Below are 22,195 nucleotides of genomic sequence, written 5' to 3'. Positions count from 1 at the left end.
TGAGTGAAGACCAAAACAGCACCATGTCAGGACTGTGAAATAAGTCAGGAAGGAGCCTAATGAACATTTCTAAACATCTGAAGGTAGGGCTTGAGCTAGTAGTCCTAATAAAGAGGGGAACAAAGATACTGAGGAGTTAGAGGGAGGATAATAGCTGTGGAGGACAGAGATAATCCTAATTAGGATAATTAGCATCTCTGCAGTAAGGAATTCAGCATATGTAACAGAGGAAAATGTTATGAGATACAATAAGGAAATTTCCCCCAAGTGAGGAAACGGAGTCTGCACACAGGAAGGATATGGTGGGTTGTATGGAAGCTCAGTTAGGGAACCCCCAGGCTGGTGGTGGTGGTGGTGGTGGTGGTGGTGGTGGAGGATACTGGTACGAAGCCATTGACACCAAAGCAGACACTGATTATTAATGAAATTCAGAAATCTAGAGGTAATTCTGCCCAGGCAGAAGAAGCTGTTAGGTCCCCCAATAATAGGTCCGTGATCAAAGGAGCAAGACTGATACAAAGTGAAGGTCAAGCCAAGCTTTATTTTGCTCCAAGCATCGAGAATCAAACCGACCATTGGGGGTTGCCTCTTACAGAGAGGGCAACCCCTCCCTTCCTCACAGACTAACTTTTTTTTTTTCTAAGATTTTATTTATTTATTTCACAGACAGAGATCACAAGTTGGCAGAGAGGCAGGCAGAGAGAGAGAGGGAAGCAGGCTATCCGCCGAGCAGAGAGCCCGATGCGGGCTCGATCCCAGGACCCTGGGATCATGACCTGAGCCGAAGGCAGAGGCTCCAACCCACCGAGCCACCCAGGCGCCCCACAGACTAACTTTTATAGAGCAAAGGCCATGTGGTTGGGCCTGGCCACACACAGAGGCCAATAAGATTGTAACACACAGAGAAAGCTGCACAGTCATGCTAGGTCACACACGGGTGGCCAATTGAATTACAAATCACCGCATAGTAGCTATTTGAACTAGCGTATCACCTTGGTCAGAATTGGCGCCCAAAAGGTGGGGCCCACACTCCTTGGTAGCTAGGGAGACAGTATGTGCGCCCCACTGATTGGATGTCTCCACCAGGCCCAACTCATCCCTGCATTCGGGTTCTGTTATCTCTACCTGACCTGACCCACCCTTGTATTTGGGCTCTCTTATCTGGGACTGGTCAACCATATTTTACTGGTTTCCTGGACTTGCTTTTAAGTAGGTTCCCCTGGGGGAGGGGGGGCAGGGTCAGTTTAAGTTTTACTGCATAAACAACAAAATGGCTGTTTAATCCAAGATGGAATTGCTCTGGCTAAATAGGTCCTTACAAGGCATATTCCTTATAAAATGGTTTAAAAAAAAAAAAGACTGATCCACTGGGGCCACATTCAATGCCAGAAAACTGTGCCACACTGTTCCCAAAGTTTTCTAAGGGACAGAAAAAATGATCAGGAGTGTCATATCCTGACAGTTATTTCACAGATAAGAAGACAGGTGTTTTCAAAAAACATCTGAAAAAACATCATGAAAGAACTTAGAAGCTGTAGCATCTGTGAGTCCTTCTGGAAAGTAAGCCGTTTGCTGATAAAATCTGGAGGTGAATCAAAATTCAGGTTTTAGCTAAAGAGAAATTGTGGCAAAAAGGCCTAGTATTGGTGTGAGCACTAAATGCAGGTGAGTAGACAAGCTAACAGCTCAGGGAGTTGCAGATACAGAATAGAGTCATGTTTCAACTTGATTTGGAAGTTATTTCAAACTTTGCAAAAAGTTATAAAAAGTGAACACAGAATACTCCTATACTGTAAGGAGTTGTTTTTACCTAACCACAGTGCAGTTACCAAATTCAGGAATTTTTAACACTGTTATTTAATGTACAGGCCATATTTCTGTTTAGGCAGTTGTCCCAGTAAATGTCCTTTATAGTTCCCTCCCCACCCCCCATCTGGTACAGGATCCAATCCAGGATCATGCATTTCATTCACTGATTCAAGTCTCTTTCATTTTCTTCATCTGGAATGCTTCTGCCATTCTTTGTCTTTTATGAATTGACTTCATGTTTTTTAAGAGAATAGACCAATGATGTTGTATAAAAACCTTCATTTTGGGTTTGTGTGATGGTTAATATGATGGTTATGCATTTTTAGCAGGAAGATAATGTGTCCTTCCAAGAGGCATGTCATGTCGCTTTATCCCATTTATTGGTAATGTTAATTTTGATCATTTAGTGAATGTGAGTTTAAAACATTTGCAAGATAAAAGCAGGGAAGAAAAAGGAGAAAAGCCTAGACAAATATACAGAGAGAATGTGACTAACAATACATGAGGTGATAAAGTGGAAGAAAGCATCCAGGAATAAAAATCAGAGACTAGTGGCACCTGGGTGGCTCAGTGGGTTAAAGCCTCTGCTTTCGGCTCAGGTCATGATCTCAGGGTCCTGGGATCGAGCCCTGCATCGGTCTCTCTGCTTGGTGGAGAGCCTGCTTCCTCCTCTCCCTCTCTCCCTACTTGTGATCTATGTCTGTCAAATAAATAAATAAAATCTTTAAAAAAAAGATCAGAGACTAAGTTGACATGTGTGTGCACTGTGTTAAGAGCTACTTCATATGTATTGGGCTCACTCAGTCACAGTCCCCTGCCCTGTGGCCACACAGTCACACAGTCAGCAGCACTCTTGACAAAGAACCATCATATCTATGTGTGTGTGTATTTGAAAATACAAATGTGTGTGTGTGTGTGTGTGTGTGTATTTGTGGTTACAACAGATTTTCAGGATATGAGGTTTAATATACAAAAGTCAAATCACTGTTTTATATACCAGCAATGAACAAGTGGAATTTGAAATTGGAAACGTAATACCATTTATATAAAGCTAAAAGCTTAAGTCTTCACTATAAAGCTATGGTAATCAATACAGTGTGAGATTGAGAAAATAATAGACAAACAGAGCAGTAGGACAAGGGCTCAGAAATAGTCACATAAATAAGCAACTGATTTTTGACGAGGGTGGAAAGACAATGCAACGAAGCAAAGATTGTTTTTTTCAAGAGGTAGTGCTGTAACAAGTAGACATCCGCATGCAAAACAGTGAATCTGGACACAAATATTACATCCTTTAAGAAAACTACATTGAAATGGATCATAAGCCTAAATGTAAAATGCACAACTATAAAACTCCTAGGAAAGAAGATTAGGGAAAACCTAAATGACCTTGGATACAGTGGTGACTTTTTAGGAACAAGACCACCAACGAAATGAGCCACAAAAAAGAATTGATAAGCTGAACTTTATTAAAACTTAAAACTCTTGTCTGTGAAAGACAATGTGAAAGAGAATGAGAAGACAAGCCACAGATTTGGAAAAAGTATTTACGAAGACTTCATCTGATTAAGGACTGTTACTCTACATATATAAAGAACACTTCACAGTCAACAATAAGAAAATGAATAACCCAATTACAAAATGGGTGAAAGTCCTGAATAGACACCTCACTAAGGAAGATATGTAGGTGGAAATTAACATATGAAAAGTGGCTGAACATCATGAGTCATTAGAGAATTGTGAATTAACAATGAGATAATATGATACAACCATCAGAATGGCCACAATGTAAAACATTTGGCAACACAAGTGCTGGTGAAATTGTGGAGGAACTGGAACTCTCATTCGCTGCTGGTGGCAATGCAAAATGGTATAGCTGTTTCGGGAGACAGTTGAGTTTCCAACAAAACTAAACACACACTCACCATAAGATCCAGCAGTTGCGCTCCTTGGTATCAATCCAAATGAACTGAAAACTTAAATCCACACAAAAGCCTGTGCATAGCTGTTGATAGTAGATTTACTCACAGTTGCCAAAAACTTGGAAACAACCAAGATGTCCCTCAATAGGTGAATGAATGAACTTTGGTCATCCAGATGACAGAATATTATTCAGCACCAAAAAGAAATGGCCTCTCATGGCCATGAAACCGCATGGAGGAACATTAAATGCGTATTACTGAGGGGAAAAAGCCCATTTGAAAAGGCTATGTATCGTATGGTTCCAAAGATAAGACATTCTGGAAAAGGCAAAACTATGAAGACAAGAAAAAGATAGTGGTTGTGGGAGGGGTAAAGTGGGGCAAGAATGAATAGGGAGAGTACCAAGGATTTTTAGGCCAGTGACACTATTTTGGTTATACTACAATGGTGGCTACGTGTCTTTATACATTCATGGAAACTCCTAGAATGTACACCACCAAGAGTGAACCTAAGGTAAACTGTGAACTTTGGGTGATAATGATGTGTCAGTGTAGGCTTAGTGCTTGTAACAAATGTATTACTGTGGTATAGGATGTTAGTGTGGGAGGCTGTGCATGTATGGGGACAGGGAGTGTGTGAGCAATGTCTGTACTTTCTGTTCAGTTTTGCTATGGACCCAAAACTCCAAGACATAAACTTTATTAATTGGGAAAAAGTTTGTAATTTACCATAATAACATTAAACATAAATGGATTAAACACTGATTAAAAGAGTGTTGGCAGGGGCACCTGGGTGGCTCAGTTGGTTAAGAGGCTGTCTTCAGCTTGGGTCATGATCCCGGGGTCATGGAATCAAGCCCCGCGTGGGGCTCCCTGCTCAGCGGGAAGCCTGCTTCTCCTTCTCCCACTTCCCCTGCTTGTGTTCCCTCTCTCACTGTGTCTCTCTCTGTCAAATGAATAAATAGAATCTTTAAAAAATAAAAATAAAAAAATAAAAGAGTGTTGGCAGACGTTAACAGGATGAATTTTTTTTAAATGATGATCTGATTATATGCTGTTTGTAAGAGACACAGCTTAGATTCAAAGACACAAATGGGTTCAAAGTGAAAGGATGGAGTAAGATACTCCTTGCCAAAAAAAAAAGAAAAAATAAAAAAGATATTTCTTGCCAACAGTAACCAAAAGCACGTTGGAGTGGCTATAGTAATATCAGACCAAATGGACTTTTAAGACAAAAATTGTTACTAGAGACAAAGAAAGACATTTTATGATGATAAAAGATAAAGAAACCAGGGGCGCCTGGGGGGGCTCAGTGGGTTAAAGCCTCTGCCTTCGGCTCAGGTCATGATCCCAGGACCGTCCTGGGATGGAGCCCCGCATAGGGCTCTTTGCTCAGCAGGGAGCCTGCTTCCTCCTCTCTCTCTGCCTACTTCTCTGCCTACTTGTGATCTCTGTCTGTCAAATAAATAAAATCTTTAAAAAAAAAAAAGATAAACTATAACAATTATTATGCACCTAATAATAGAGCCCCAAAATATGCAAAGCAAAACTGATAGAATTAAAGGAAGAAATGGGCACCTGGGCGGCTCAGTCAGTTAGGTGTGTGCCTTCGGCTTGCGTCATGATCCTGGGGTCCTGGGATCGAGTCCCGAGTCTGGCTCCGTGCTCAGCAGGGAGCCTGCTTCTTCCTTTCCCTCTCCCTCTGTCCCTCCCCATGCTTGTACTCTCTGTCTTTCTGTCTCTCACTCTCTCTCAGGTAAATAAATAAGTAATCTTTAAAACCCTTAAAAAAAAAGAAAGAAATAAACAATTCAACAATACTAGTTGGAGACTTCAAACTTCAGTAGCCTATTTCACTAATAGAGCAACTAAAGAGAGGGGATCAGGAGCTGCAGACTGGAACAGCACTGTGAATCAGCTAGGCCTGACAGTCATCTGTAGAGCACCCAGCAGGAGCGGAATCTGCGTGCTGCACAGGTGCATGGGGAACATTATCCAGGATAGACCATGAAATAGTCTCAGTGATTTTAAAAGGATTGAAATCACGTGATGTATGTTTTCTGACCACCATGGAATAAAACTAGGAATTGTAACACAAGTATCCCAAGTGTTCTGATTGGCATTTCCCTGTTGGACTAATGATGTTGGGCAGCTTTTCATGTGCTTATGGCCTTTTAAATCTCTTCTCTGGTCAAGTGTCTCTTCACATCTTCTGCCCACTTTTAAATTTGGTTGTTTGCATATTACTGAGTTGTGAGTGTTGTTAGTAAGTTCTAGATACAGGTTCTTTATCAGGTTGTGTTTGCAAGTGTTTTCTGAGTCTGTGGCTTGTCTTTATATTTTCTTAACAGTATCTGTTGAAGACCAGCAGTGTTAAATTTTGATCAGGTCCACTGACAGAGCTTGTATTAAATTTTGATCAGGTCCACTGACAGGGCTTAGAAGCAACAACACTCCAATATTAGTGAGTACACTTAGCACCTAGATTTTGTTTTTAAATGTGTTTCTGCATTTAAAAGATTCTTAAAGAAATGGCTGATTCCAGGGCTAGGGCAGAGAGAGTACAAGACGAGCCTGGAATATCTTGTATACCAGGATGCAAGGAAGTGCTTAAACAGTACTGGAAATTATGGGGTGCCTGGGCGCCTGGGTGGCTCAGTGGGTTAAGCCTCTGCCTTCGGCTCAGGTCATGATCTCAGGGTCCTGGGATCGAGCCCTGCATCGGGTTCTCTGCTCAGCAGGGAGCCTGCTTCCCCACTCTCTCTCTCTGCCTGCCTCTCTGACTACTTGTGATCTCTGTCGAGTAAATAAATAAAATCTTTTAAAAAAAAAACAAAACAGTACTGGAGATTAGTCAGAAGAACATCATAATCATGTCAAAAGGGCTCCCACTGGCCAAATCTGGGAAAATTTGAACATCAAAAGAAATATTGATAGGAATGGAGTGTAGCTTATTGAATAACATTAGAATAACATGATGTGTCATGGAAATGATGTATTTAAATATAAATAAATGGAGGAAAAACGTTTGGTGAAATGACAACTAATAAATAGGTGAAATGATGGAATTAGAAAATCACTACTGGGTAGCCGTGATGGTAGTACTTTATTTAGGGTAGACGCATCAGTTGATGCTAAAAGAAATGGGTTGATGTTTTGCTAGGAGCCGGATGCTTACACATTTTCAAAGAATCTCTTCACAAGATACATATTAATGACAAAGAAAAAAAAATCATACCTTTACAGTGGAGAAACATGGATGATACTTCCTCACCCAAGTGATCAAAGTTACCCTTATCAAAAAACAACCTAGTGTGTGCCTTGATCCCTGTTGAGGACAACACAGGATCAGTTCTGTCGTGTTCCTGCTCCAACACGTGTGCTGTGACTCTCCTCATATGGAAGCATCAGATGAATCCAGATTGACCTTGTGTTGGCTTGTGTGGCTCCAGACTGTCAAGGTCGCAAAATATAAGGAAACAATGAGGAACTAGATTAAAGCAGTAGAGCCACAAAGTGAACTTGTCAACCTGGACTGGGTCCTAGAGCAATAGAAGGGAAAAACGTCATCTCCTTTGAAGAAATCTGTACCATAAGCATTCCAGATTTCTGTTCCATGGAAATTCAGGCACAGTGCAGCCTCCAATAAAGAGGGAGAGTCTCTGCATACTTGTTCTTTAAAGTGTTGAATGATTTTTCACATGTTTGTTAATAATTTATTTTCTCTGTTGAGTCATCTGCCTTTTTATCTTCATTGTAGGTACTTCTCAGTATCCACTTTTAATCATAAAACAGCTTCCTTGTTTAAAAAATAAATATAAACTGTAGAAAAGGGCGTAAAGGGAAAAAAAAAGAAAGCCCCTCTCATCTCCGCATCCCACTCTCCAGATGTTCTCCCTCTTATTTTAGTTGTTAAGGTTTGTCTCCCACCCTTTTCCCTTCCCTTCACTCTTTAAAATTTTCTAAATATTTTTTGTGAATTACTCATGCAGCAAAAGCATACATCTTCAGTGGACGAGGAAAGCAGAGTTTAAATCGAAAAAACTGTATGTTTCATCTCAATAGATTTTGTGTTTAATATAATTTTATGTTCAAAACACAGAGTTATGTATATTTAAGAACTTTAAAAGTATGAAGACACAACAAAGCATATGCATAATCGATACAAAATCAGAAATAAGACCATACCTCCATACAGTGAGTGAGCTAGTAGCTTGAATTCTGGGCTCTTGGAAACCATTCCATAATCTTTGGTGTTGTCTTTTGATTTGGAAAAAAACAAAACTCACAAAGAAGTGAGTCTCATCCCTTAGTTTTTGTTTTTCATTCATTCATTCATTCATTCATTCATTCATTTACTTGGGTGGGGGGGGTGTGGCGTAAAGAGCACAAGCAGAGGGAGAAGCATTCTTCCCACTGAGCAGGGAACCCGACCAACCGACAGACTCGGTCTCCATCCCAGGACCCTGGGATCATGACCTGAGCCAAAGGCAGACACTTAACAGACTGAGTCACCCAGGTGCCCCTCACCCCTTAGTTTTATTAACAGTGTGAGTTGAAATTCATATTTCAATATAATAAACTCTGTGTGGTACAGATCGGGGGTGGGAGTGAGTCTTCTCTCACAGGATTAAAATAACTGAATGTTTTGTTTTTCACCCTTCATGGAATAATAGAATTTTAGAACTCAAGGGCGACTGGAAATTCTCTTGTAACTTCCTTGTTTTATAGGTGAGAAACCAGTGCCTGGAATGTGGAAGGGATGAAATGAGGCCCGTGTGGAGTAAACAGCCTGTGCCTAGCCCACCATGAGTTAGTGACACTTGATCTGTGTGATTTCAGTGAAGGAGCCAGAATGTTAACAGTGAAACTTTCACTCATTCATTTAAGAAATGAAAGAAACATTTATCGAATGTTGAAGATACAGCCTGTACTGAGGAAGGGCAGTCATCCGGGTCATAAATGATTTATAAATTAATAACTGTATATGATGTACTAACCACTGCTCTTTTTTCACTGTCCTGGCCCACTGATTTATCCATCCTGGCTTCTCTACCCCGACCCATTGGACATGTGGGATGAGAAATAGGTCTCTCTCTGGACTTTTGTAACGAACTGAACTTTTTGTGTGTTTTTTTCCAGCTAGAAGAGGAGAGATCTGTGCTCAATAATCAGTTGTTAGAAATGAAAAAGAGGTAGGCTTTCTTTTTGTGTTTATTGTTGCGTGTATGTGTTTAATTAGGAAAATTTCAGAACATGATGTGACTTGTAGAAAATATGCTACCTTCTTATATTCAGAAAATTGGATTATGATAGTGGTCCTCCTGATTAATAAATGATGAAAATGTATTTGCAAAAGTTATGGTATTCATTATCAAGACAAAGAATTGATTAATTTTTAAGCCTTTTTCAGTTGCATTTATTCATAAGTGTTCTAAGATGGGATTGTCTCATTACATTGTTGTTACCTCCTCATTTTCAGGAGCTAAAAATGCTGTAATTTTGCAAAGAGTAATTGATCAGCATATAAATACTGATTGCATTATATAAAAATTATAACTTTTCAATAATAATGATAGCATCAATTTGAATTCTCTTTGTCCAAAAAAAGAGAAAATAGCTTTGTTCTTGTTCTGTCATGATAATCCAATGATATTTAAGTGGAAATCTTCCAGCACTTTTGAGTAAGCATGAACGGGCCCCAAGAAATAACCGCTGAGAAGCCGACGCTTCTCTACCCCGACCGTCTCCTGTCTGCTCTTCTAGTACGTGCGGTTTGTGTCTAGAGAAATCCTGCGCTTTACGCCGCCCGCCGAGCCGCCGAGGGGCGCGCCCGGCCGAGAACCGCAGCCCGCGCGGTACCGCGTAGATGAGGCCCGCCACGGGGACGCGCTTTTTTTCTTAATGAAACTAAAAATAACTGTCCAAGAATATTTGAACCGAGAACTCGTCCGTGCTCTCGCACAGTGTTTTATCCCGGTCAGGCAGGAGGACGCCCCCCTCCCCGCCGACTGGTGTGTCCAGCCCTGGCGGGCTTTCCCCTCCCCCCACTCCCCCCCACCGCGGCTTGGCGGTTGCTTAGGAACCGAGGGCTTCATTCAGCCCACAGAGTCGTGGGAGCCGCGAGCTGCGTTCTGACGGACGCTAGGCCTCCGTCCAACAGCGCCTTTCCTCCTTTCTTTCTTTCTTTTTTTTTTTTTTCATTAAGAAGTACTAAGATTCGTTCTTCTGAGAAGTTTCACACCAGAATGCGCGCACGTTTCGTCAGCGCCCCCGCCCCGGTCCCGCCAGCTGGTCCGCAGGCGCCGGGAGCTGTGGGGACTGGCCGGCCCTTCCTTCCGGCCTGCGTGCGGGCGGCCGCAGCTCTGCCCCCGGGGGTGGGGGGTGGGGGCGCCTCGGGATATTGGATTTTACATAGGTTTCTTTCAAGAGAGCCTCCCGATTTAGTAGTCAGGGGTGTGTGAGGACAGTAGTGGGGCTTACTCCCGAGGCACTGCGGTCAGAGAGCATATGGAAACGGGCTGGTGGCAGTCGGCAAGCGCCGGCGTTATCCCTTTGTATTCGTAATCCACAAACCTAATCTCAGAGACACCCGGTGTTGTGGGGCGGGGGGTGCATTTACAAACGAGGAAACGGAGGCCCGAGATGGCAGGCGGCCGGCCAGCAACTTGGATGCAGGCCTAAGGTCCCCGAGGGCTTCTGCTTTTCATGCTGCCTCTTTGCTCACTGTGCATTTATTTTATTGTTACTCTTAAATACTTTTTTTTCTTCTTAGAATAAAGCTGCTATGCTTCCTTAGTCTTTACCATGTGACTTTAAATTACATGCCTTTCAAAATGTGCTCAGGCATGTGACTTTTTTCATGGCTTAAAAAGATGAGCTAAGTAAGTTTGGGTGTGTGCTAAGGCCACTGTTTATATCCCCAGCTTTGCTCCCATTTTTAAGTCCTGGATGAGTTTAGGAGACAGTCTCCTGAAAATTACTCCCTATATCAATAAATGCAGATAGAATTGGCAATTTTTTCTGAAAGTGAAAAATTTAAAAACCTAACTTCTGTTTTGCACTATTCTATTGTCAAATTAATCCTCGTGGAAGGTTATGTCTGAAATCTGAATGCAAATATATTGTAGCTAACAATTTGGGCCCTTAAATGCCTGCTAAAAGCCAGTTGGAGGATGGATTTATAGGTCGATGTGTGTGTGTGATAGTTAAGTAAATTGAGCATGGGGTAATGAAAAGAATTTGATATGCTCTTAATTTAAAAGGCTGGAAAGTACTTAAACCATAAAGGTATTTTCAATGTTGTTCATGCAAGAAGTGAAGTCTTAGACAAGAATTTAATTGAGAAGTGATCTCTGAACATACATGGTCAAGGTAGTATCTAATTGTGTCATTCAAATGGTCATCGTATGGAAGGGCAGAACTTATTCCTGACCTGTAGGCCCAAACTACTTACCATTCAGTAGTAGCATTGTCCTGTATTTGCTACAGTCTTTTGGTATCTGAACATTGAATTGCAGGCAACATGTAGTAAAGGCTTTTCTCCTAACTTAAACATGTAATCATTATTTTGGAAACCGGTTTCCAAGTTAGGCAGAGCTCTTTCAAAACAGGCTTCCAGACAGCGGACAGAGCAGAGCCAACCTTGAATTGCTCTGCCTGACAGAAGTGGAGAAGCAGGTTCCTCTGTCCACTGAAGCCTAGAGCAGGTTGGGGAACGTGGTTGGCTTCCCTCCCTTCTCCAGGCGTTGTGGTGTCACTGCAGGGACCTGAGAGCCCACATCTCCGATGTGGACTCTTCGGAGTCCGAATTAATTCCGTTAGTGTAAATGCAGGCTAAACGTCAGGAATGGAAACTGGTTGGCCATACGGAGTCTGAAGAGGTCCTGTGCTACTTCGGCTCATTAAGCTCACTGTGGGTTGCTGACTGTCTGACTGTCTCGAGCTTGCGCTACTTACCAATGCTCATTTCACCCTCTCTTTTCCCTTCCCTACTCCTGCTTCCTTTGCTCTATCTGTGTGTCTTTAATGGTAAGACTAAAGAAAGTCTATCCACGTTATAATAAATAAATTTAATATATTTTTAGTAAAACAAATTGTTGTATATATTTTTTGGCTGCCTTTGTCCCTCTGTGTCTTGCTTTTGTTTTGTAAGATATTCTCAGCAGTACACACACACACACACACACACACACCCCACACACCAGTTTTATACCTATATACAGCAAAGAACTTCGGCGCAAATTTAGCTCTCCTTACTGTACCTGCATTTCTCTTCATGTTTCTAATATTTGGTTCTTGTTATCTTGCATTTTTAAAGCTTGCCCAGTAACACTTTAAGGTATTTGCTTCATTACTAGAATTTATTTCTTTAGTAAGTCGTAAGGAAAGAATCTGGATAACATGTTTCCCTTGGGGGAAAGATTTCTGGCCCCCGTAGCTGTTCTTTCAGATCATGTTTATCTTCCCTTCTTGATACTTGCAGTGACGCAAGTCACTCTGGCCAGCATGGCTTCAAGGTAACGGAGGGGTGCCCCCCCCCCCGCAGTGTGATTTGTGACTCAGATGTCAGTAACGTTGGCACAAGTGATTTAAATTAGTCCCTCTTAGTCTGCGCAGTGGGATGAGGGCTTAGAAATAGCCTAAGAAGCCAGCAGCGAAGATCTACCACAAAGACGAGCTGCCAAAGGCTCCTTGTCCTGTCATTTGGTATATAAATGATGAGGCAGATCCCTTTCTTAACAACGTGTCTTTTGATCACTTGTACAAGAAACGTTCTGCTTGCCATCTTCTTAGAAAGCAGCCTCCCTTAGGGGTTGTGTGTATGTGATAAGCAGATGAAAGTTCCTGAACTTTTTTCCTTCTGCCAGCTGGTGGTGTCTCTATCCCTCCCTAACACAAACACTGAATGAGATTTGGGCTACTTAGAGTTCAGATTATAGAAGAACTAATAACCCCTCAAATGCTGGTATTTTTCAGTAAAAACATTAAAAACTACATGTTTTTCAGATTTCACTTGGATTTGTAACAAGTGAAACTCTCGAAATAGTTTTTACAATAGAATAAACTACCAAATAAGTTTAATTGAAAGTTAAGGAGCCCTAGATTTTTTGGGTAACTTTGGATAACATCAGATGTTTACTTTCCAGGTGGAAGAAGTGCCTGTCTATTCCTTCCATTAAAATTTTTGCTTTGTTTTAACCTAAACAAGATCCTGTTTCCAAGCAAGATGTTGTTCACTTAGTGATTTAACAGCACCAATACCCACCCCCTCTCCAGTGTTCATATCAGGCTTGGGTGTTGAATTCAAGAAATTCCTGTAAGTCTCAGATTCTTTTCTTACTACTTATCGTCCTGAAGTGTAAGTGTAAGCCACACAACAAGATAAAAACAACACTTATATTTTCATCTTCGTGTAGAATTTCAATTTACCATAAATCATGAGAATTCTGTAATTCGTGTGCCGGATATCTTGGGTCTCACTAACCAGACATACATTCTGCCATTTCTAACCTGGGCCTCAGTTTCCAATCCTTCCAGTCAGTTCTAAAACAGACTGAACCATGACATGCCCAGCATTCACTTAGTTCCTTCTTCTAGAGCCGGGAGCCATTTGGCTGCTTGTTGTTGAAGTTTTGACCTCTCACCGAATCATCTACACTAACGCAGTGTTGTGGGTTGGATGGCCGTAGGGCTAGCTAGGACCATTTTACCCAGTCTGTGTTTTTCCCAAAATATTTTTGAGATTCAGGGACTTTTCCCCTCTTGTTTCACACTGCACATAATTTTTAAAACCTTTTCATTCTAAAATTTTAGATTTACAGAAGAATCTCAGAGGCAGTACAGAGAGTCCCCACGTACCCTGTGCCTCGTGCCCCTCGATATGCCCATTGTATACTCCTTGGTACATTTGTCAAAACTGAGAAAGCAACATTGGTTCCATGTGCTTAGCTAGACTCTAGACTTCATTCAGATTTCTCCAGTTTTCCCATTAATGTCTTTTTCCTCTTCTGGGATTCAAGCTAGGAAACCACACTGCATTCAGTGGTCGTGCGTCTGCAGCCTCCGTCAGTCTGGCACAGTTCCTCAGTCCTTCCTCGTCTTTCATGACCTTGGTACCTTTGAATGCATGTAATTTTTACAACAAAAATTTAAATATACACACACACTTAAACGCACAGTAGCTTGCCCTTCTGGGTTTTATCAATTGTGTCTTTGCCCTCCCTCCCTGTCTTCCCTTCATCTTCTCCTTCCTTTTTCCCCCCCTTGACTCCAGGATAAATGTTTCCCTCTTCTTAAGACCTGGTCCCATTCCCTCTGCTGACAACCAAATGCTGAGACAGGCTGAGAACATAAACCAAGCACTCTGACCGCCTCCCTCCAGACTCCTTCCTGCCCATGCTTTCTCGTTCTACACCTGGAAATCCATTTTTAACATTTCTGTTCCAGCCTTTATGTAATTACCTTTCATCTCTATGAGCAACGTAATGTCCTTTCCACATTCTGTGGATGAAAAGTCATACCCTTTCAGTATGAATTGCAGTAATAGCCTTTGCTACTGTTTTGGCCCATGAGATCTCAAAAACACATTCTCGGAAGTTGCCAAAAATTACTGAAATTAGTGAGAACCAACCGATACCTCCAGCATAAAACTGCTCTGCATGACATCCGTGTATACTCGCTTTGCATGTGTGTATTTTAATTGTTGTTATTGCTTGGTAATAATTTATTCAAGAAGTAACAGAATTCAGTTGGGGGGTAGATTTAAAAAGAATTCTTTGGGGCTAACAGTCTTGTTTTGCTTTGTTAATTCTCCGTCTTCCGAAGTTATTAACTTTTTTCTTTAAATTCAAATGGATACAATGATATGCAGATTCTGCATGTCTTTGCGTAGGTAAACTTGTTCTCCTTCACAGTGAGTAAAATTTCAAGTAAAATTTTGCAAGCGTAATAGCCTCAGCCCCCTTTAAAACTTCCCCGCGATACGTTTTTCTTTATTGTTAACTCAAGTTAATGTGTCTGTTCTAGGACTGTTATACACCCACCACTCTCTCGGTTGATTTCTGGAATTTTTTTTTTTTTAACTCTTTGGTCTTTTAGAGAATCCAAGTTAATAAAAGACGCAGATGAGGAAAAAGCTTCCTTGCAGAAATCCATCAGTATTACTAGTGCCTTACTCACCGAAAAGGACGCAGAGCTGGAAAAACTGAGGAATGAGGTAGAGTACCCGGTGAGGGGACTGTCCCCACTGCCTCCTCTGTTCCAGCTGCGAGCCTAAGCTAACCCGCTGCGTTTCAGGTCACAGTGCTCAGGGGAGAGAGCGCCTCCGCCAAGTCCTTGCATTCGGTCGTTCAGTCTCTGGAGTCTGATAAGGCGAAGCTTGAACTCCAGGTCAAGAACTTGGAGCTCCAACTCAAAGAAAACAAGCGGCAGCTCAGCAGCTCCTCAGGTAAAGTGATGGCCACGTGGTGCTTCCTTCCCACCCCGCCGCTTCCCGCAGAGGACCAGTTTCCAGTGAGATGACCTTGGAAGGCCGTTGGGCTGCCCCTGACCTACCCCGTCTGCTTTTGGCTCTCTCCCACCACTGACTCAGATAAGGGCTAGTCATGACCCAGGTCCTGCACACGGGGACATGCCTGGCATGCCCCCTTCCGGAGCGTTGGCAGCGATAGGAGCCGTAAGTGAGAGCTGCCCTCCCAGTAGCCTCGGTGGGCTCTGAAACGGCGCTGCCCTGACCAGGAGCCCAGGTGGTCCCTTTGTGAGCAGGTGACAGCTTGCTTTGCCACTTTAGGTCCCAGGTGGGTGTGGCGGGCATCTTCCACAGTGGGGGGCCATCCCTGAGGGAGAAGACAGGCAGGGGAGGGCCAGCCACCGTGCACCGTGTCTGCCCCTCGGGGCTCCAGATGCCCCACGGGAACCCATGAACTGTTCCCAAAGAGGCCCATTTGGGAATTTCACGTGAAAATATGTGTCTGATACTGGCCCGTTGGTTGCAGTAACACCGGGGGAAAAAAGATGGAAGTGTTGTGAATCCCCCTTCATTTTTTTTTTTTTTTTTTAAATATAAGGCAATACTGATACTCAGGCAGAAGAAGACGAAAGAGCCCAGGAGAGTCAGGTAATACTTCTTCTTTTTTTTTTTTTTTTTTTTTTTGGCTTGGCTTACTATTTTAAAAGATCATTTAACTTTTTGAAGAGGTGGTACGTTCATAGGGTCTAAACAATCAGTAATATTAAAAACATGTACAGTAGAGAGGTGCCTGGGTGGCTCAGTCATTAAGTTTCTGCCTTTGGCTCAGGTCATGATCCCAGCATCGTGGGATCGAGCCCCACATCGGGCTCCTTGCTCCACGGGAAGCCGGCTTCTTCCTCACCCACTCCCCCTGCTTGTGTTCCCTCTCTTGCTGTGTCTTTCTCTGTCAAATAAATAAATAAATAAAATCTTTTAAAAATATATATACAGTAGAAAATCTCCATCCACACACCATCTCTCATCTGCTCAGTTCCCAGGCTGTCAAACAGGTAATCATTCTTATTGGTGCCTTTTTAAAGAATCTTTCCAGAGATGTAAAAACATATATATAAAAAACAAAACTAGTTGTCTCTTTCCTCTCCTTTTCGACACAAGTGGTGGCATATCTGGTCTTTTTAGTAGCTGTATAGTATTCCCTTATATGGATGTTTTGTGATTTAATCAGTTCCTTGTCAGTTGACATGATATTTGGGATGTTTCCAATCTTTCAGGTGTATTAGGAACAATGCTATAATGAAGTATCTGGAACATCTATCATTTTGCAGATATACTAATATTTAGTTAGGACAGATTTGTAGAAGTAGAATTGCTCTGTCAAAAGATTCCTTGCTCCTCTTGACCTTAAAAAGACAGAGTTCTTGAAAACTATTTCCCTAAAGCCACAATTATCAAACAGCCTTAGTTTTAAAAATGGGATTATATGGAGGCAAACTATTCCATGTTTAGAAATAAACGGCACATAGACAACTAATGTCCACCTTCAATTTTAATAGTACATTTTGGATATATTTATTCTGTTCAAAACTCAAAGGCATAAAAAAACCATCATCTTCAAAGAAAAATTTAGTGAGTTTGCAGTTTTAGTTATCCAACATGTCCTTTGAAAGACATGAAAAGATTCAACAGATGCGCTAACTCACCTTAATAGTGTTGTCTGCTTAGTCTGTGCGTCTGTCTGATAAGCATAGACTCAATTAACCGTGTTTTCTTTTCTCCTTTCCTTTCTGCTTCCATTTGTTTCATCTGCCGCTGCCAACACTTTGTTCCAATCAGCAAATGGTTTGTTTTATGTTTCCTAATTTGTGAGCATGCGTGAGTGTGTGTGAGTGGTTTGCCACTATACTTAAATGCATTTTGTGACTTTTTCTTCTTCCTGTGGTGTAGCTCCTAACACGATAAAGCCTTAGAAAACGGACCCCTCCCTTCAGTGTTGGAAGGGGTCTCCTGCAGAGAATCCTGAAGCTAGTGGTTGCTAGCTTTGGTTCAGAACTTGCCCTAGCAGGGGAAGTAGGGCCAATATTTCTTTAAAAAGTGAAATATTTCACTTTTAATATTGTAAAGTGGGATTTATTCAGTGGATATTTAGAGAAATTGGACCTTATTATATATAAGAGGGAAAAATGTTTTTAAATTAAAGTGCCCTTGGTTTGAAAGGAGACATTAGGACAAGAGTGTCTCCTCCTGATGGTCACCTCGTTGTCCCACTGCTCAGTGAATCTTGGCACAGGTGCTCCTTGAACATGTGGTACCTGAGTGCTGCTCTATCGCGTGTGCCACTGTCTCCTCAGCGGAAACGGAGCTTGAGCCTTCCCTTTGAAACACCTCCATTTTTCTCTGATGATGACATGTGTTGACTGTTCCCTGGGACCAGTCAGTAGATGTTAAGCAGTGGCTGGAGGGGAATTTCCAGGAACTTGTCCAAATCTACAGAGCCTAAAAGTTCTCGATTTGTTCCAGAGTTTAATGGAACAAATGACTGGTTAGGCTTTTTATAGAATTTTGTATATGTATGTGTGTATATATAAACCATTTAAACGTGGGCTCAGTAATGGCCACCATTTGCCCCTCCCGTGACGCCAGCACATTCTGCAGCCGTAGCGTGAGAGTATGCTTTCATGACGTTCTTGATCCTCCAGCGTGCATTTTAGACATTTCATACATTTGTGTCTTTATTTTTTTCCGGACAAATCAGATTGATTTCCTGAATTCAGTAATAGTGGATCTTCAGAGGAAGAATCAAGACCTCAAGATGAAGGTGGAGATGATGTCTGAAGCAGCCCTTAATGGGAACGGCGATGACCTAAACAACTACGACAGGTATTTTATATTAAGCAATGCTGATCAGAACCTTCGTTCCACCAAAATGAAGGTTTTTAAAGTTACAAGTTCTCCAGTGGGTTGGAGAAACAATTGTCTTGGCCATAAATCGATTTCCATAAATCTGGCAAGAGAGTGATGTAGCACTCTATAAATGATTTGATGGGAAAGTTTCAAGTGTGGACTGTAGAACGTCCAACTTGAATTAAATGTACGACGTATACTCGAGGCTCCCAGACTTGGCCATAAGTAGTTCTTGCTTCTTTTGTGTTCTTTGCAACTGTTACTGTCTCTTGAATTTCATCTGATAGAGATGAGTTTCTGATCGTACACATTAACCTTTGTAGTGATGACCAGGAGAAACAGTCCAAGAAGAAACCTCGCCTCTTCTGTGACATATGTGACTGCTTTGACCTCCACGACACAGAGGACTGCCCCACCCAGGCACAGGCGTCAGAGGACCCCCCCCACTCCACACACCACGGCAGTCGGAGCGAGGAGCGCCCGTACTGTGAAATCTGTGAGGTGTTCGGGCACTGGGCCACCCACTGCAATGACGACGAGACATTCTGATGGGACCCCCAGCCTCGCGCCGGGCTCCTCAGGGGCACGACCATGTAGGCAACAGAACACCAGCATCCTGTGTGCAGACTTCCGGAGAACCCACGTTATTTTTGACCCCCATCCACAAATCTAAGAAAATATTTTGAGCTTCAGTAAATCACCCTTTTAGTCTCCCCTTAGAATTTGAAATAATAAATACTTAGTGGGTGAGTTTTCACCTCTAATTTTGTCTTCTTGATTTTTAAAAGTTCTGACAAGACATTGCACCAGATGCCATTACATTTACTGCCCCGAGGGAACCCTCCTAGAACAATCCCTACCCTCACAATACCTTATTTAAGTAACTTTAAATTATGCTGTTACTTTTCATATTTGCACTAAAAATTTCCAGGCTGCGTTTGTATATTTAGATGTTTGGGTTAAGCTCTGACACTGGAATGAGTTGGAAAAATGTGCCATTTTGCATTTTCATCTACTCATTTAAAGTATTTTATTTTTAAAGAAGTATCTGAGCTCTTTGCACTACCTGTTGTCAGTAGTGCCTTTATTTCAGGCTTGATAATACTTGGGTGTGATTATAAAATCATGAAACAGGTAAAGGGAGGGGGAAGCCCCAACTGCTGTGGGGACATTTTATAATCTATATGCTGCACCTACTCACTCTACTGTGCTGTTTTGTTCATTGGTTTTGCATAATTTCAGCTTCTATATATTATATGTATATATTTTTTAAAAAATCTATATTTTGGGAAAAAACAATGACTTTCTTTTCAGATTTTTACCTTTATGAAAAAACACATCAGGACATGATGAACTAGGCCAGAATATAACATCACGTGGCTTTGCAACTGTTTTTTTCTGTTTTCACTTTGTTTCTTTATCAGATATAAATAACTGGGAGAGTTTTCTCCAAATCTGTTTCTTTCTCCAGCAGATATCCCCAGCAGTCAATTAACTAGATAATAAGCCACAGTAAAACACCTAAATTAACCAGTCTACAATCTTTACAAGTTTTTTTTACCGTGTTTTTAGATGAATGTACGATGAGAAATTCAACATTAATAATTTTGGAGTTTCTTATCACAAAAAATAAAAATGAAGGACCTCAACCATCAGAAGTTTATCAACCAGTTTGAATCTATTTATCTTCATTTGAATGTCTTTTAGGATATGTAAAAAGTAATAAATGTGTCTTCCATGCTACATGTATAATAAGAACTTCTATAATTGTATATATGCCTTTGATGTATTTTTCCCCTCAAGATTATCAAATGTGTGTCTGACAAGTGAAAAATCTGTAATGAGTTGAAATTTTTGGTTATAAACATATTATAATAGGAAGTGTTTCACAAACAAAAATGTAAAGCAGTATTAAAATTTGAGAAAACAAGTGTTCTGTATCTACTTTAATAAATGGTTCTTTTTTGCCAGTGGTAGTAAACTGATATTATTCTCAGGTTTATTTGTCTATGTTTTTTCTTAAATGAGCAAGCACTATATATCCAAATAGAAATTTCTACTGCAATCTTGTTGATAAACAGCTTTTAAGAAATCAATGTATTCCCCCCCAAAAAAGAAAACGTATTCCCATCTCAAAGCATCCTATGACCCACTTAACATAAAATCAATACTAAGGTTATTATCCATTGCTATATCACACTGTAATACCTGACAAAGATATAAATGGCACCAGATAGTAGCAACTATCAATCCATAGTGTTTTAGAAAGAAATTCTGAAAGTTGCTGTGATGTTCAGCAAAATGATTACCGAACCAAACATTTGTTTTATGAGCACAGACTCCCCAAAAGGTCTCAATATTTCCAAAGTGGTTATTTGTTGAACAAGAACATTACTTTAACCTAAGTAATACCCTAACACTAGTCCTAGACTTCAGTACTAACCAAAGGGGATTAAAAGACTCAAACTATAAACTTACTGTGGTATTCATTTTGCAATTTATACTTAGGTCAAATCATGTTGTACATCTGAAACTAATACAATGTTACATGTCAATTATACCCATAAAAACTAAAAAGAAAAAACACTAAGGCCTGCAATATTTATAGGGCAACTACAGCAGTATAGCAATGTTTCCAAACATTTGGTCTCTACATAAGTTAAACACCTATGTTGATCATCTTCTAGCATCCTGATCCTGTCTAAGAAGGAGTGTTTATCATCCTGGTCTTGCTCATTTATATTCATGCGTGCTTGGGATTTCTAGCCTTGGGCATTTCAACTCTTAAGTTATAGCCTCATTTAACAGTTCATGACAAGGCCTGCTGAGCTCAACATGTATTCTCACAGATGGTGCTAAAATAATACACATTTTCAGTTGGGCAAAAAGCCTGCACATGTGACAATTTTTTTTTAAAGATTTTATTTATTTATTTGACGGAGATCACAAGTAGACGGAGAGGCAGGCAGAGAGAGAGAGAGAGAGAGGGAAGCAGGCTCCCTGCTGAGCAGAGAGCCCGATGCGGGATGCAGGACTTGATCCCAGGAACCTGAGATCATGACCTGAGCTGAAGGCAGCGGCTTAACCCACTGAGCCACCCAGGCGCCCTGTGACAATTTTTTAAAAAAGATTTTTAGGGGCTCCTGGGTGTCTCAGTGGGTTAAGCCTCTGCCTTCAGCTCAGGTCATGATCTCAGGGTCCTGGGAGCCCCACATCAGGCTCTCTGCTCAGCGGGGAGCCTGCTTCCCCCCGCCCATCCCGCCACCCCACCTGCTGCTCTACTTGTGATCTCTCTGTCAAATAAATTTTAAAAAATAAAAATCTTTAAAATATTTTTTTAAATTTATTTGACAGATACAGTGAGAGAGGGAATACAGAAAGGGGAAGTGGGAGAGGGAGAAGCAGGCTTCCCCCTGAGTGGGGAGCCCAAAGGGGGGCTGGATCCCAGGACCCTGGGACCATGACCTGAGCTGAAGGCATTTAACGACTGAGCCACCTGGGCACCCCCAAGAACTTGTGATGCAGGTTGAGAAGCACTGTAAAAACCGGGTTGAGAAATAGGGTATGGAACAGTGTGCATGAGTGGAAACAAGCTAGTTTAAAATCTAAATGGTTTTGATGGAATCATGGAATTGAGTGTACAAATGTGTATATATGGATGATTGTTTGCTTTTCTGCTTCATCCAGAAGAAGAGAACAGAAATTCTGTTCTTTGCCTGCCCAGACTTAATGATAGTTGTTTAGTGAGCCCTTTCTTCATACCACAGAGTGTATATAAAGGATTGAAGGAAGCATCCACTTGAAGACCCATTTTCAAGCCTCTTTCACCTCCCAAATAATCAATTTCCATCCTCGAAGTACTGAGACGCACTTATCCTCCTAAAACATTAGTTATTAAGCAGTTAAGGTCCAGGCACCCTTCTAAGCTTTTAATATGAAACATGATGTAAATTCCACCTTTTTGATCCTCACAACTCACAAGGTAACATACGAATTTTACTGATGGAACTGGATTCCACGAGGAATAGTCTATGTGTGAAATACCATGCAATGGAAGTTTACCAGAAGAGCTAAACATTGACGTCCCATG

General features: G+C 41.4%; 1 protein-coding gene across 16 annotated transcripts in view; it reads left to right on the top strand.

Moving 5' to 3' along the window:
- The window catches only part of CLIP1 (CAP-Gly domain containing linker protein 1), a 121,443-nt gene extending 101,357 nt beyond the window's left edge, over nucleotides 1–20,086 (top strand). For 12 of the 16 annotated variants that reach the window (XM_032876375.1, XM_032876367.1, XM_032876376.1 and 9 more), the window contains 7 exons: nucleotides 8,874–8,926; nucleotides 14,832–14,949; nucleotides 15,030–15,180; nucleotides 15,800–15,849; nucleotides 17,038–17,043; nucleotides 17,957–18,081; nucleotides 18,429–20,086. In XM_032876375.1, coding sequence (XP_032732266.1) covers nucleotides 8,874–8,926; nucleotides 14,832–14,949; nucleotides 15,030–15,180; nucleotides 15,800–15,849; nucleotides 17,038–17,043; nucleotides 17,957–18,081; nucleotides 18,429–18,654 — 729 coding nt within the window. In that variant the 3' untranslated portion in view covers nucleotides 18,655–20,086. The remainder of the gene's footprint in view (nucleotides 1–8,873; nucleotides 8,927–14,831; nucleotides 14,950–15,029; nucleotides 15,181–15,799; nucleotides 15,850–17,037; nucleotides 17,044–17,956; nucleotides 18,082–18,428) is intronic. The other 4 variants (XM_032876366.1, XM_032876377.1, XM_032876373.1 and 1 more) reach the window with 1 other exon arrangement.
- The last annotated feature ends 2,109 nt before the right edge of the window (nucleotides 20,087–22,195 follow it).

This window comes from Lontra canadensis, unplaced genomic scaffold (assembly GCF_010015895.1).
Source record: "Lontra canadensis isolate GAN:19392208 unplaced genomic scaffold, GSC_riverotter_1.0 scaffold58, whole genome shotgun sequence".
Lineage (NCBI taxonomy): Eukaryota > Metazoa > Chordata > Mammalia > Carnivora > Mustelidae > Lontra > Lontra canadensis.
Note: the sequence above shows the minus strand (reverse complement) of the source record. Positions and strands in the feature narration are given on the sequence as shown.